Source organism: Mus caroli, chromosome 3 (assembly GCF_900094665.2).
Source record: "Mus caroli chromosome 3, CAROLI_EIJ_v1.1, whole genome shotgun sequence".
NCBI classification, from domain to species: Eukaryota; Metazoa; Chordata; class Mammalia; order Rodentia; family Muridae; genus Mus; species Mus caroli.
Window position 1 is genome coordinate 111452313 of NC_034572.1, and position 14856 is coordinate 111467168.

Below are 14856 nucleotides of genomic sequence, written 5' to 3' on the forward strand. Positions count from 1 at the left end.
GCACTCACACAACAGCTTTGTAATACGGAGACTCAAGATACTATATGTATTGAAAAATTTTAAAAGCTGGTATAAGTTGTAAAGATAGGCAAAAATTTACAAAAAAGAGAATCTATTACTGTGAATAGGTTATATGACAATGTCTGCATAATAAAACAAATAATAACTTAAACCTACTTTGGAAAAATTTTACATCGTTGAAAACAACCACTTTATTTAATAAAATTTTAAACAATTGTTTTTCATGTTTAGTAATTTTGTACATTTACTTCAAATTCTTAATATCAAAGTAAATTATGACATTAAAGTACATGTATAATATGCTTGATAATACATAATGAATTGACATTAAAACTGTTTCAGAAGATTTACCTCTGATAGAAATGAACACATCACAGACACCCATTTCTTATTAAAGATTTTATTAAAACCAAGTCTTTGCAACATATTGAAAAATTTAATATTCCACAGTAGAATATGTAAGAAAAAAACCCTCTATTTGTAATTAATGACACATAAATTTAAGAACATAATTAAAATTACACTAAATATCTTTCTATCCACATAGACATAAATATCTATCCATATAACAGATCTATATAATATATATCACATAATAGACCTATATATCTAGATAGATAGATTTATATCACAATTTCACGTTGATGACCTGGACTACCTGAGCTTTTAGTTGTTGGTTTTCCAGACAGTGCAAAAATCATTTGTCATCCTCTTTGTAAAGGGCACAGCCAATCCAGAAAAAATAACTTTGGTTGATGGATGCTGTCTCTCAAAGATCAAACAGGAGTCTTCCACAGGATTAAAGTTTCTCTTCGGAATCTTCTTCCAAGGGGAGGTCAGTCTGTGATGTGAGGAATGATTCCCATGTTGCAAGGCACTGTGCAATGGAAACATTGTGAGAGGGATTAGCTGTAGTCGATGATCAGGGCTAAAACAGTTCATAGTACAACCCAGTAGATACACTCATATAGCAATCTGCCCCATTCCTTCCATCAGCCTGAGAGTATTGATCACTTCTCAGATATTTTAATATCCTTCCTGCCTCTCTCATTATGTGTGTGTTGCATGGGTGTACACATTTTCTTTGTGTGTTCTCAGAGGCCATTGGGTGTCTTCTGTAACTGCTCTGTAAATTGCTTTTAGTGACAGGGTCTTTCATTGGATATGGTCTTCACTGTCTCAGCTTGACTGTCAGGCCTGCAAGTACTGGGTATTTTTCTCTTTCCACCTTCCTAGCACTGGGATGACAGATTTGTGTCTCCACTCCAGGGTTTTTACATGGAGAGTTTTAGGTACGCAAGCTTGTGCAGCAAGCACTTTGCCAGCTGAACCATCTCTCTGCTTTAGTATTCTAATTCTTAAGGAGAGATACTATTGACAAAAAATAAGAGGAAACCCTATTAGAGGCTGAAAGAAGTGTTTGCTAAGACAATGCATTGTTATCCCATTGGGGAGAGAAAAGAATGCTCAGAGTTAGTCATCTGGACCTTAAAAGGTGCACATTGGCATCTAGACTCGGTGCTGATGCAAACAGGCTCAGATGCCTTAGGATCTCATTACATTAGCTATGAGGTCTATATGTTTGTAACCCAATATTATACTTCATGCACCCTGTCTAGCACGAGAATTCTGAGAATGCTATCAGTTGTTTTATTATGTGCTAGGACTGGGTGTTGAGACTAAATATTTAATGGCTAAAGCATCACTAAATCGAGATAACAACGAAATGCACACACAATACACTAACAGGTGGAAAAAAAATCATATAAAAGTGTCTATCAATTTTCCAAAGCCAAAACCAAAACAGAAACAGAAACAAGATGAATAAAAAAATAACTTCAAGACAACACACTCAATGCTAATCCTATCAATAGTCAATTTAGATGTCTATAAGGCACACATCTCAATAAAATGGATAGATTGTCTACTGAACAGAAAACTATTACCCACCTGTAGTATGCTTACATTTATTATGTGTTTTAAATATAATGGAAAAATGAAAAAGAATTGTGTATGTCTGTATAAAACATATGTCAAAGAAAAGATTGAATAATAATACTATATTAGTATTGAAGCCTACAGAACAAAGACCCTTATCAAGATAAAGATCTTTTATAAGAGTAGAAGCTGGTTCAAGATATTTTGAACAAAAAGAAAAGGATAAACCTATTTATGATTGGTTTTCAGGTCCTTTTATGCTTAACATATGGACAGAAAAACAATGATATAGATTTGAAGCATATGATAGATCAAGCTGACCTTATGCATATGTCTACAAAACCAGAAAGACATCTCCCCTGCACTATACTCTGGACCACAGGAGAGGTCTCAACAGTCTGGTGTGGTGGCACACAGCTGTAATTCCAACACACGGGAGGCTGATGCTTGAGCATTTCTCATTGTTAGTACATTTGTTGTGGCTACATTGTGAGTTTCAGACCAGACTAGGATATGGAATAAGGCACTGTCATAAAACAAACAAACAAACAAACGAACAAACAAAAAATATGAGTATATACAAGATTTAAGCCACATGAACTACAGCCTCTGAATGATGTAGAATTAAGTTAAAAAAGAAAAACAATTAGAGAAACACATGAAAACCCCTGAGTATCTGTAATACAAATAGGAGAATTTTAAATACCCCTGGACCACAGAGAAAACCAAAAGTGAAATAATGAAGTACTTTTAACAGAATGAAAAAGAAATCAGAATATATCAAAAACTCCTACGCACCACTAAATACCACTAAGGGAGCAAACGGAAAACGACTAATTGCCTACATTAGAGAAGAAGAAAAGGTCTCCAATTCAGACATTTAATTTCTACTTTAAAAACCAAAAGAGCAAAAGCCAAATAAATAGCTCCCAGCAAACATACTAAAGCCAAAGTAAGCAGCAACATGTGCATGCATGTGCATTGGTACAAACCAAATGTCTACAAAGCACACATCTCAATAACACGGAACAGAAAACTAATACCCACCTGAAGTATGTTTAAATGTGTTACCTACTTTAAATATAATTGCAAAGTGAAAAAATGAAAAAGGATTGTGTACGTTGGTATAAAACATACGTCACAGTCCAGATGAAATGGACCCATGGTCAGTTACTCAAAGGGCAAAGATCAGCAAAGCAAAGTAGTACAAACAGAAGCCTGAAGACACAGGTGAGCTTTCTAGCCAACTCAAGTGAATGACATTGTAGGAGAAATGAACAACTATAGACTGATTTTTTTCAGATGCAAAAATCTCTAAAAAAATTTAGCAAGGAAGAGCCAGTAATCCATACAAAGAACTATAGGTAATATGCAAGTGGATTTTATCATGAAATACAAGATTTGATCAATCCCCAACATCACCGACATATCAAACACGTCATCTCCATCTCAACAATACTAAAGAGCATTTGCCAAATTTCAAAGTCTATCTATTCCTAATTAAATAAAAAATTCTCAGTAAGTTAAGAATAGATGTGAAAGTAGATATATCTGAGAAAGAAAATCTGTAAGAAAAAATTCCTATTGTTTACCTTCTATGCAGATATGCAATAAATATTGGTTATGCAAGAATAAGTTTTTCTTTCCAGCTTAAATTCAGTTTCAGATATTCTTCAGCAAATTTAGGTATAAAAATGAAAAAAGAATACAATCAGAAACCCGATCCACAATCTTATCCACACATTGGGAGAGACCACGTTCCTGGAAGCCCTTTCTGTGGAGCCCTTGTCTCTCCTCAGTAAGGTCACCCATAACAAGCAGCTGTTAACCAAGCAGAGCATTCAAAGCATTTGATGCTCTCAGATAAATAGCATATCTTAGTCAACTCTGTCAAACTACCACTTAAATAAACTGACCACCCCTCAGTTAAAAGTCAACATGAAATTTCCAGCAGCTATCTTTGTTTAGAATTCATGTTAAAAAAAAAAAAAAAAAGACTCGGAATTGTATTGAGAATGACACTGGCCTTCAAACAGTCTTTCTCCCATCACTGTCCATTTGTACTTCAACTAAGCCAATCTAATACTGGCCATGACATGCTAATCACCATCTGTGCAAAGTGGTATACCATTTATTTATAATGTAAGCACTAAGGCTATTGACACGTGGTAAAGAGACATGAGCTACTGAGTGACTTCCTTGCCATCCTCCAACTTGAGGCAGAGAAATGGTTTTATGGATTTTGATTACTTAAAAATCACATAACAACTCCAATAGAGTAAGAGTATAATCAACATTGCATAAATTGCTATGAATATTCAACAGACATTACAAGGGTTGTTTTTACATCATACTTTCTTGGAGTGCACATTACTATCATAATTTCCATTTTACAAATGAGAAAGCTGAGGCTCAGATAACCTAGATAAAATTAAAGCATTGCAAATATTCTGAAGACCATAGCTAGTGTTTATTCATCAACACATGGAGAATGATCGATCTCCCATGTCACCACTAGAGTATATAAGACACTAGCAAACATGATAAGATGTCTTTTACACAGTCCAAGGACCATTTGGGAGCAGAGATAGAAAGAAAATATAGGAGACGTCAAGGTGATCAATTTTTAAGAAATGTAATATATACTAAATCTGTGTATATGGAAGTTGAGAGAACTGGATCTCTCTTTATACTATCTGGGTCCTGGCTTGGTGGCAAGTGCTTTTAGGTATTAAGTCATTTTTCTGGCTCTCTTTTCAAATTATTATTATCATTACTACTACTACTACTACTACTACTACTACTACTACTACTACTACTATTATTAGTTTACTTTAAGTGAATATATTTAGTTAACTGTTCCTTCCCACTCATGTGGGGGTAACAGTCAGCTGAGTTTTCTGATAACTGGTACATATACCATGCCAATCTGTAAATCTCTTCTTAAAAACAATAAAAAACGGGGCAAGATGGCTGAGTTGATAAAGCTGCTTGCTGCTGAGCCTCACAACCTGAGTTTGTTCCCCTAAATCAGGAGTATCAACCTTCCTAAGGCGGCAACCCTTTACTACAGTTCCTCGTGAGGTAGTGAGCCCCAAACATAACATTATTTCCAATGCTACTTCATAAATGTAATTTTGCTGTTGTCATGGATCATAATGTAAATGTTTTTGGAAACAGAGTTTTCCTAAAGAGGTAGAAGTCTCAACCCATTAGTTGCGAGTTGTGGCCTCAGATCCACATGGCAGAAGGAGATAACCAACTCCCACAGGTTGTGCCCCCATTTCTACATGCACACACTCAAACTCTAAACAAACAAATAAATGTAATAAGAATATACAAAAGCTAATGCCTAACATTTCTCATTTCTTGCTATTCTTTCTTACTTCGTTTTGAACTAGGGAACCTAAGGAAGACTTCAAGCATCAGGCAGCTCACCCAGCACGGTTAAGGAGGTCAGTACCAAGATCTGAGATCAGGATTGTGACAGCTAAAAAACATAAAGGGGAATGCCACTAATATCTCAAAACCCAGTGGCACTTGCTTTGTAAGTTAGCTTTTTTTTTTAATAAGTTGTTATTTGGCTTTAAATTGAGAGGAAGCATTTAGTTTTTCCCATTTTTAACTCACCACTATCGATCAAGCTCGTTAGTATCTGTATATGCCAGAAGGAGGACAAAATAAAGTTTAAAATGATATTAATCACGAACATCCTTTCTGGCCCAGTCTTTGTAATTTCAGCTAGCTTTACCATGTTTAGTTTCTTATACAACTGTGGGCCAACTGATAACAACACAGGGCTCTCGTTTTTTGAATAATGTGTCACATTTTTCCCCCCTCTAAGTGGCTTCTGATGTAATCAGCTAGTTCCATTTTAGTTAAGAGAATGACTTTGGGAGCCACATGGCTCAGAGCATGAAGGCATTTTCCATGCCAGCCCGCTGACCGCTGAGTTGGATGCTCAGATCAAAGGCAGAAGGAGAGGACTGGCTTCCTCTGTAAGGGAAAATCCAGCAAGTATTCTCCCAAGGTGACTGTGTTCTATAGCCAAAGGGCAAACACTAAAACTCTCCGAGAGCAGAGAACTTTGAGAGACAGTAGCTGGGAAACAGACCCAAAGTACGAACACAAGATGCTACAAAAGGTGAGCTTTAATTCCAAAACTAACTTTTAGTTTTAGAGTAAGTCCCTTGCTGCTTCGGCAGAGGTGATGACATTTTGCTACCAGAATAGGCAAATGTCTCCTTAGTTCCCAGGTGCACGGTAATCCCACAAACAGATGTGATCAAGCTTTAAAAAGATTCAGTGCTGACAGGAATGTTCCTGTAGTTGCAACAGCTTTCCTCAGAAGTGTCCACATCTAGGAGTTGGTATCGAACTTGTATCACCTTGTGGAACGTGAGGAGGTCTATGCCACACTGTGACTCTCTGCCTTGCTTGGCTTTTTTACCCACTTGTAGAATAAATGGGTTTACACTAAAAAGGAAGGTTCCAGAGTCTGACTGAGGCTAACAAGAAATTGGTGAATGGAGTTACATAAGATTTACAATTTTGTCTAGTTCTGCTTGCCTAGAAACATTATGAAATATAGTGACCATAAATTTTTAAACACTCCCCCAAGTATTTGGTATTTGCAGGATAATTACCATCATATGGTTTCCAAAAGTAACATCCAGAGACACATGAGACATCATTTCAGTCATCACCATAGTTACTACTGTTAGCCTACACTGAATGACGGCTTCTTAACTGGTAGACGTTCAGTCTGCAGCTTTTCTTTCATTTAAGAGCTTTGAAGCCTGTTTTCTATACTGCAGTTTCAGACTCAAGTAAAACAAGTAATCAGTCCTGGTGGCACAAAACTTAATATCAGATAGCTGGGAATCTGAGGCAGGAGAATTGCAACTTCAAAGCATGGATAGACCACAGAGTGAGTTCAAGGCCAGGCTGGGCAAGCCAGTGAGTCTCTGCTTCAAAGCAAAAATGTGCTGATATTCAAATATTCTGCATATGTTGCTCAGTGGCAGAAAACTTGCTGGCCTTCGAAAGGCCCCGAGTTCAATTCCCTGTACTGCTGAAAAGAAGAACAAACAAACACAAAGCAGAAACAACCAAACCAAACCAAACCAAACCATACAAACAGGAAGAGAAATGGGGAGAGGAACCTCACTTGCAGATTCTGAGAGCCATCTTGCAAGTTTTAACCTGAGAAATATAAGCAACTTTAAAATAACAGGACTTAAACACTGCTTTTCTGCAATTACAATGTAAGCTGTGTGTGCGCAGCTCAGCAGCTCAGCAGCTGCAAGGGTTAAAGTAAAGAGACTCATTAGCTACAGACGCCATCTCGTGGCCCACTTATTTATTATTCCGTAGTCCTCTGTGGATGCCTAACTCAAAAGTCAGACAAAGGCAGAGGTGGCTCAGGTACTATTTATTCCATCTTTCTCACTTCTGCACATGGGTTACTGGGGCAGTGAAATGTTACAAATATTTCATGGAGAAACCAATGCAAGGGCCTGAATTTGCATTCACAGTCTGTCAACTCCTGTATTCTCCTCACTCCAAAATTGGCTTTTGATTGTAATCGGCCAATTACACGAGGCTCATCAGCTTAGAAGTGGCCATTTCCAAGTTTACTTTCTCAAGCTTATTTTTGTTTAACCATATATTGACCCTACAGATAATGATAGTGAAAACATTTACCTTTCTTCTCATTAAATAATTGATCAAAGCACAGCGATAATATTTTGGTACTTCATTTTAAAGCATCTCCCATGCTTTCTTCTTTCGATCTGCTAAAGGCTTATGGTGCATGTGTATGTGTGTGAGCGTGTGCGTGCATGGGGGTGTGTATGTGTGTGAGTGCGAGTGTATGGTGGGACATAGGAGAAGATCGTTATTTTGCACTGACCTATGAGTCAATGAGCATCATTGGAACATGATTAGCATTTTCTAATCGGTATGTAGCGATGCTGACAGCCAATTCTAAATTTTTTATTAGTTGACTCCCCCTTTTGAAGATGTGATACCCTTGTATATATCCTCTGTATTTTCTAAAGTATTGAATCCATCCTAGTCTCTTCCTAATAAATGTCTAAAGAGCTAAGCCTCAGAAATGCATGCCTTGTCCGGAGTATAACAAAAGCAGATGCTATTGCTTTCCCCTGTCATGGCATACATGAGCGCATTCTCGCTAGCATGGATAAGTGAGAAATGATTATATTACAGGATGTAAAGTGGCAAGGAGACTATTTGAATAGAAGTTTAGAGACAGCAGAAACCTCTAAAATACCAAAAATGTTTACTAATTATAAGAGCCAAAAAAAAAAAAAGGCACCATTATGTAGAATAGTGATGTGGACTACTACTTTTGAATGTCTAATTTGGATAGAAATCACCACTGCTATTTTGTTTTGTTTGTTTGGTTGTTTGGTTGTTTGTTTGGTTAATTTCAGAGAGCCTACCCTGGAAGGTAACATGTAGCACAGGCTGCCCTGATGTAGCACAGGCTGCCCTGAAAGTCATGGTGATTCTTCGGCATCAGCTTTCCAAAGTACTGCAATTATAGGAATACACCACCACACCTGGCCATGCTTTAATATTAAATGTACATTTCTTTGAGTTCAGTTTCCAATTCTTTTCTCTTTGTTCATACAAAATTTCTAGTGACCATTTTTCCACCTGTTAAAGTAGTTTTCTAGTATCTACAAAAGCTCTGTTCCCTGCCATATTTCTTCTGGTGAAGGGAGAACATACCATGGGAATTGTCTCTAGTGAGCAATCCAAAATAATTAAAAAATAAAAATAAGCCATCCATTGTGAATTGGGATCTATAGTCAGTAAGAACAGAAATATTAACATCCTAAGGCCATAGGATTTCCTCTTCTCTTGCTTTATTCATTCTTATTGAATACCTCTGGTTTTATTTGAAATAAGAAAAAATTGCTCACAAGAAATTTTTTCTATGGCATAGACGACATAAAGGATAACAGTGAATTACTAAGCAATCAGTAATGTTGCTCTGGCTTTAAAAGTGAGGAAGGAGCTTCTAGCTATTTAATAGATGACCTTCACATGGCACCGAGAAAAAGAGGTGGCTGTTTTCTATTTGATGATGGTGACCACACTCATATAGAAACACTAGAGTGAGCCTGAATTTCCTATCCCTGAGATGGGTTGGCTTTTAGTAGTGTCTTCCAGTGCCTAAGAGAGAAAATTACAAAGGCACAGGAAATGGATTAAAACATTTTAACTGGCATAACAATGACTAGGTTGAGTAAAATTGTAATCTTCTGAGCCTATTGACCTAAGTAGGTATGTAGGTATGTGTACTTAACAATATCCTCCCTTCCTTTACACACACACACACACACACACACACACACACACACACACACACGGGCACTCCAATCCTATAGTGTATAATGATATTCTGATACAGTCTTCCCACAGAGACCAAGACACTGAGAGTTGTTTCCTTAAGGAATTGTTTTGATACCATTAAGAAATTTGTCTTCTTACGTGTCAGATGTTAGAAACTGTTAGAATTTTTGTATTTAAAAAAAACCAACCAAACAAAAACCCACTTCGATATGGCCTCCAACTTCCCAGTTCTAGAGCATTCTAGAGTCTTCTATCTCTAGAGCTTTGTCCTGGAACCCTGACTAGGGACAATGAGTGAACCAAGAAATGACAAACACACACAGAAAAGCTTGGTTGGGGGTGTTTGCTCACTCTGATGGAAGGACATAACTGCCATAGCAACTTGAGTTCTTTGCATGTATGTCATGTAGGGCAGAGGAGAAAGGGTTACTAGTCTCAATAGGACATGTCTGCAGGCAGCAGACTCAGGTTGGAAACAACTGGGAGAGGTAGCTGCTGTTGCTAGGTTTTGTACACACAGGACATTTGCTTGAACTCAACACTGGACTACGACACCAAGAAAGCTTTGCTATTCCTGTTGAGTCTCATCTGGGGAAGGCCTTGGCACTTCCATGGGATTGAGGCCTTTGGTTCTTTGTCAGGAACACACCCGTGTGGGCAATCCACAGTCACTCCTGTTTTTTTTTTCCCCCACTCCCTATAGCTCCTCTTTGATTTTACAGTAATAAGAGTGAGGTTAATTATAAAAAACAAAAGTGCCTCTTAATTCAGATTCAGCCTGAGAGAGCCAATATGTTAAGAAACTTAACGATTTAATATACACTACTAAATCTACATTAATATAATATACTAAATCTCTGTCCCAAGATTTTAAAAGAAAATCTAAACACTGCCGGCATTCTCTAGGCTCAGAATCACAGGAAAAAACTCTGCATAAGTAAAGTTTCTCCCATGTCCACCCTTGTCTTCCCAAGGTGATTCATACAGAGAACTGAATAGAGCTGGTGACTATGTATGACACTCATCCAAATGGCAGAGGACATTAATTAGGAACTGGTGCCAGAGTTCCAAGTTTCTGGAGTTAACTTTCACAGTCATCTAGAAGGGGAAATGGGGGTGGGTGGAAGATCTGTCAATCTCCCTACTAAGAGTCAGTTTAGAATTAAAAGCTTCAGTTGAGGCTGCAACTCTGGTAAAGGGTTGATACTCTAGCTGGTAAAGGGTTTTTACAACACCCAGCAGGAATGGGCAGTTTTCATTTAATCTCTTGAAATACACCACTTTTTTGTTTTGTTTTGTTTTGGTTTTCTGATGGGCAAATCCATTTGATCTCCATTTCCTTCCTTGATTGAGAGCACAGAGGCAGAACAGAAACCAAGCAGCCATGTTCTCTCTCCCAGACTGTCTCCATCAGAGATTCATTGTAATAATTTTATGAGCATATTAGATCTTCCTCTCTGTAGTTCAAAGAGGCTCCGTGTACTTGACTCTGGTACTATTTGGAAGTTTCGCAACTCCCCCTCCTCAAACCCCACTCTCTCCTGAAATGTGACCCCTGATGCTCCCCATTCTTTCCCGGACTCATCCTTAAATGTACTGTGCTTTTATCTTCCCGTTTCATGGTCCGTGGTCCGCGGTGCAATCACGTTTGATTCTTCGTAGGATTCACGTTTCTCTCTTGCGAACTGCTCACTCTTCTTAAGTCACAACCTCTTTCAAAGTCTGTGACTTTGGAAGTGTAACTAACTTTTCTGTACATTTTCAAGCCACTTTACTAAATTCTAGGGAATATGAAAATGGATAGAGTTTCCCTCCTTTGCTTTCTCCTTCTGGATTTAAAAGGCACTTTCTCCTTCAGCTGATGGCAGGTGGAGGTGACATCCTCCTCTGCTGGTGAGAATAACATTTTGGGAGGCTGCCCTCCTTGCTCCTTTTACTGGAGTCATTTTTCTGATTTTTCAGCTTCTAAAAGAAGGAAATTTCTGACAGACATCTGGATCAGGGTCTCTCCTAGGTAGCAATTTTATAATTATAATCAATACACTTTTACCTTGTATCAGAATTCTTGGGAGCTAGTCTATCTTGGGCCAAGCTGGTTTTCAGCATTTTTTTTTTCCCACATCAGAAAAATGTGTCAAGTCTGTAGTGTAAAACTGATGTTAAAGCAACCTGTTGCAGGCTCCCACTTTCCAAACATAACAAGGGATGCACTGCATTTCCGAATAAAGGCAACTGTGTTTGGAGAATCTTCAGAACCCTTGGAGTCCGTCTGTCCATTACTTAGTTTGTAGAGGAAGACCTAAGCTATTTGTTTGTACAGACATGGAAGGTTTTAATGGCTCAAAAATAACTAGATTTGAATTTTAGAAAATCTCCAGCAGTAGTGCCCATTTGGATAGAGATTTGCCCTTGTTAAGAATTTTTTTTTCTCCAATTTTCCTTTACCTCCCAGAAAATGCATTTCACCATAAATGCTTCCCTACTTCTCAGCTGCCCATGTGGACTCAAATATCTGTGGTGCGCAGTATGCCCGCAAGCCTTCTTTAGGTCTGTCAATGACAAGCAACTGAATAAGATCAATTTAAACAATTGCCCATTAAAAATATCAGCACAAACTGCAATGATTCTGTCACTGAGAGGTTGAGGCAGAAGGATTGCCATAAATCCTGAAACAAGTTTGGGTTACAGACTGAGTTCTAAGCCATTCTGGGCTACACGGGAAGACACAGTTTCAAAAAAAAGAAGCTATAAAGAAGCAACAATCGAGTGAATATGTATATTATTTTTTCCATAATAAGCTTTACCTACATGAGAAAGATTTTAAACTTAAAGTTGGATCTGCCACAGTGCCTCACACATGGGTTTGGTGATAGTCCTTTTTAAAATTAATTTTAAACTCAAAATACAAAGTACTGGATTTAATTGTGGCATTTTTGTACGTATTTCATTGATGATTGTAGAACTGTTTCTTTTTATTTATTTTAAGGTTACTATACAAAACAATGGGTTTCCTGATAGCATTTTCTTTGTACATTTCATTTCCCATTGTATTTCTAATTTGTTCAATTCCCTAAGGCCCTTCCTCAGGTTTCCTGCACGCATTTGAAATTCAGTAACCAGTACTTCTGGTTATTTAAAATTCATACTGTCCTAATTTTAAATAGCTAATATTCATAATTACCTTAAGACTTAAAAAGAGATATTTAGACAAGTGCTTAAGTATTTCTGTCTCGGCATTGCAAACACTTTGGATTATTAGTGTCAGGTCCAAAATATACACCATTTTTCTCCACAAGGGTAGGTCCACTACTTTCAAAACTGAGTATAGACTCAATTCAAGCTGTGCTAAGCTGGGCATGGCCCTGGTGGGGACAGAGTGACATAGTTCCTGGCCCTGGGACAGGGCCTTGGTGTGAACCTCCAATAAGTATTGATGGCTGCTGTGGCTGTAAGGCCAGTTTGTGTAAAAATGTACATATTTTCACATCCTCTGAGGAATGTCTTCCCTGTTAATGTTAATGACTCCACAAGAATTACAAATAGCAAGAGTCCAAGAATTGAGGGTGTGGCTATGTCTCAGCAAAATGGTAAACACTGGGACCTTCAGAACAGTCCTTAAGGCTATGGAAAGAGTTCCAAACACATGAGTTTAACTATGCCAAACATAAGGATGTAATGGGAATTATGAGGGGCTTCAAGAACCTAAAGGAACAAAGGCAGGTATACTATGAGCCAATTTGTCAGAAAGATATGAAGGCAGAAGGCAGGCAAATTCCTAAATTCAAGGTCAGCCCAAGGACAGAATGAGGTTAGGCCCAGGTGTGGTAGAAACGGTAATTTCTAGGGCCCTACCCAACTAGCTTATCTTCTGTGCTTCCCAAACCCAGACACTTCTGAATTCTTTTGTAGTGTTAAGGAAAAAAATGTATGCTTCTATCTCCAAAGAATAAAAGGGCTGGGACCTAGAATGCAGATTCATGAGAGATTCAAAAGGAAATCTGCAGTAAATGACTGGATTGAAATGTAAAATAAAAGACTGGGCCTGGGTTCTGCAGGATATAAGCTATCCAGAGAATTTTTTTATAGGATAAAAAGAGAGAACTGCTTGGAGAACTGACAAACAAGCAAGCAGGATGTGGACAATAGAACAGCAAGCAGAACACAGGTCATCCGCCAGCTTGAATCCAAGATTTGACTTGGAGTCATTCTTTTCCTGATCCCAGACACCCCTTCTCTCAGAACCCCTCTCCAAGCTGAGGCTGGTCCTTGGCAAAGTTGGACTATAGAAGGATTTCTGACTATTCAGGAAACTGAAACCGGTTCTTGTACACACATAAGAGTCGTTTTTCTTACCTCTGGCAAAACAGACACATGGCTCTCCACTGACCTCTGTCTGGGGCAGGTCTCAGCATGTCCGAGTGAGCCCATGCTGGCATCCTGCCTCTTCTCATTCCCTACTCACAAGTACATTCCTTCACTGTGCCCCTCACACACACATACCAGCACAGCTGGCTTAGAAGTGTTTTTTAAGATAGAAAAAAAAATACACAAATTTTAAGTATTAGTAAATATCTAATTGTATGATAATCTATAAATACATGACAATTATGACTACTTGGAAAATTATGGAAAACACTGAAAAATATGAACCCCCCCAAATGTATTCATTTTAATCATCATGACCCCGAATAAAAAAGTAATATACTTCATGTGGCACTTGCAAAGGGGGCCATGAAAATGTTTATTTAATCACTATGATAATCTTGGGCTAGCAAATTATTGTTCTATAATTATATTAATATCTACTTTTCTGTAGGAGATGGGATTATTAACTTTTATGTCTTCTTTACTTTAGGATAATTATTTAATTTCTATGTGGTGGTTTGTAGTACGTATGTATGCCTTTTCTTTTAAATAGAACACGAGGCTACAAAAATCATGAATTTTATATAAAAACAAAACAAAATAAAACAACAAACAAACCAAAGAGTGAAAGACCAAACAACATAAGAGTCTGTGAACTACAGATGTCCTCGAATACAGTTCCCTTTACTAACTCCACCCGTCAACACAACTGCCAGTTACCTCTGGTTAATTCCCTCCCCTTTTTATTCCTGTCTGGCTCCCTTGGTGTATTAGCAAACAAAGAGTGCAAAGACATTTCTGGGAGCAAAGGGCCTTCCACTATAGAGAAATCAGGGCTGTTGATGATTCACAGTGATGTCAGGAGACAAGATTTCTACTAGGGAAAAAGGTCACTGTTCTCTTTGATGTTTTTGGTCAAACCTAGAGCCAATCTAAAACTACCCTGACTCGAAGTCCAAGGAGGTACCCAGCGCTCATGTATATGAGGAGGTAGGATAGCTGAGTAGCGTCAGTAATGCCCAAACAAAGCTTTCATAAGAATGCACCCTCAGTCTGGCGGTTCCTCAGAAAATTGGACATAGTACTACCGGAGGATCCAGCAATACCTCTCCTGGGCATATATCCAGAAGATGTCCCAACCGGTAA

At 38.0% G+C, this 14856-nt stretch overlaps 1 protein-coding gene across 1 annotated transcript in view; it reads right to left on the reverse strand.

Annotated features, from left to right (window-relative positions):
- Positions 1-408: 408 nt before the first annotated feature.
- Snx7 (sorting nexin 7) overlaps positions 409-14856 on the reverse strand; it is an 88566-nt gene continuing 74118 nt past the window's right edge. Inside the window, exon 9 of the mRNA XM_021158200.2 lies at positions 409-898. Coding sequence (XP_021013859.1) covers positions 821-898 — 78 coding nt within the window. The 3' untranslated portion in view covers positions 409-820. The remainder of the gene's footprint in view (positions 899-14856) is intronic.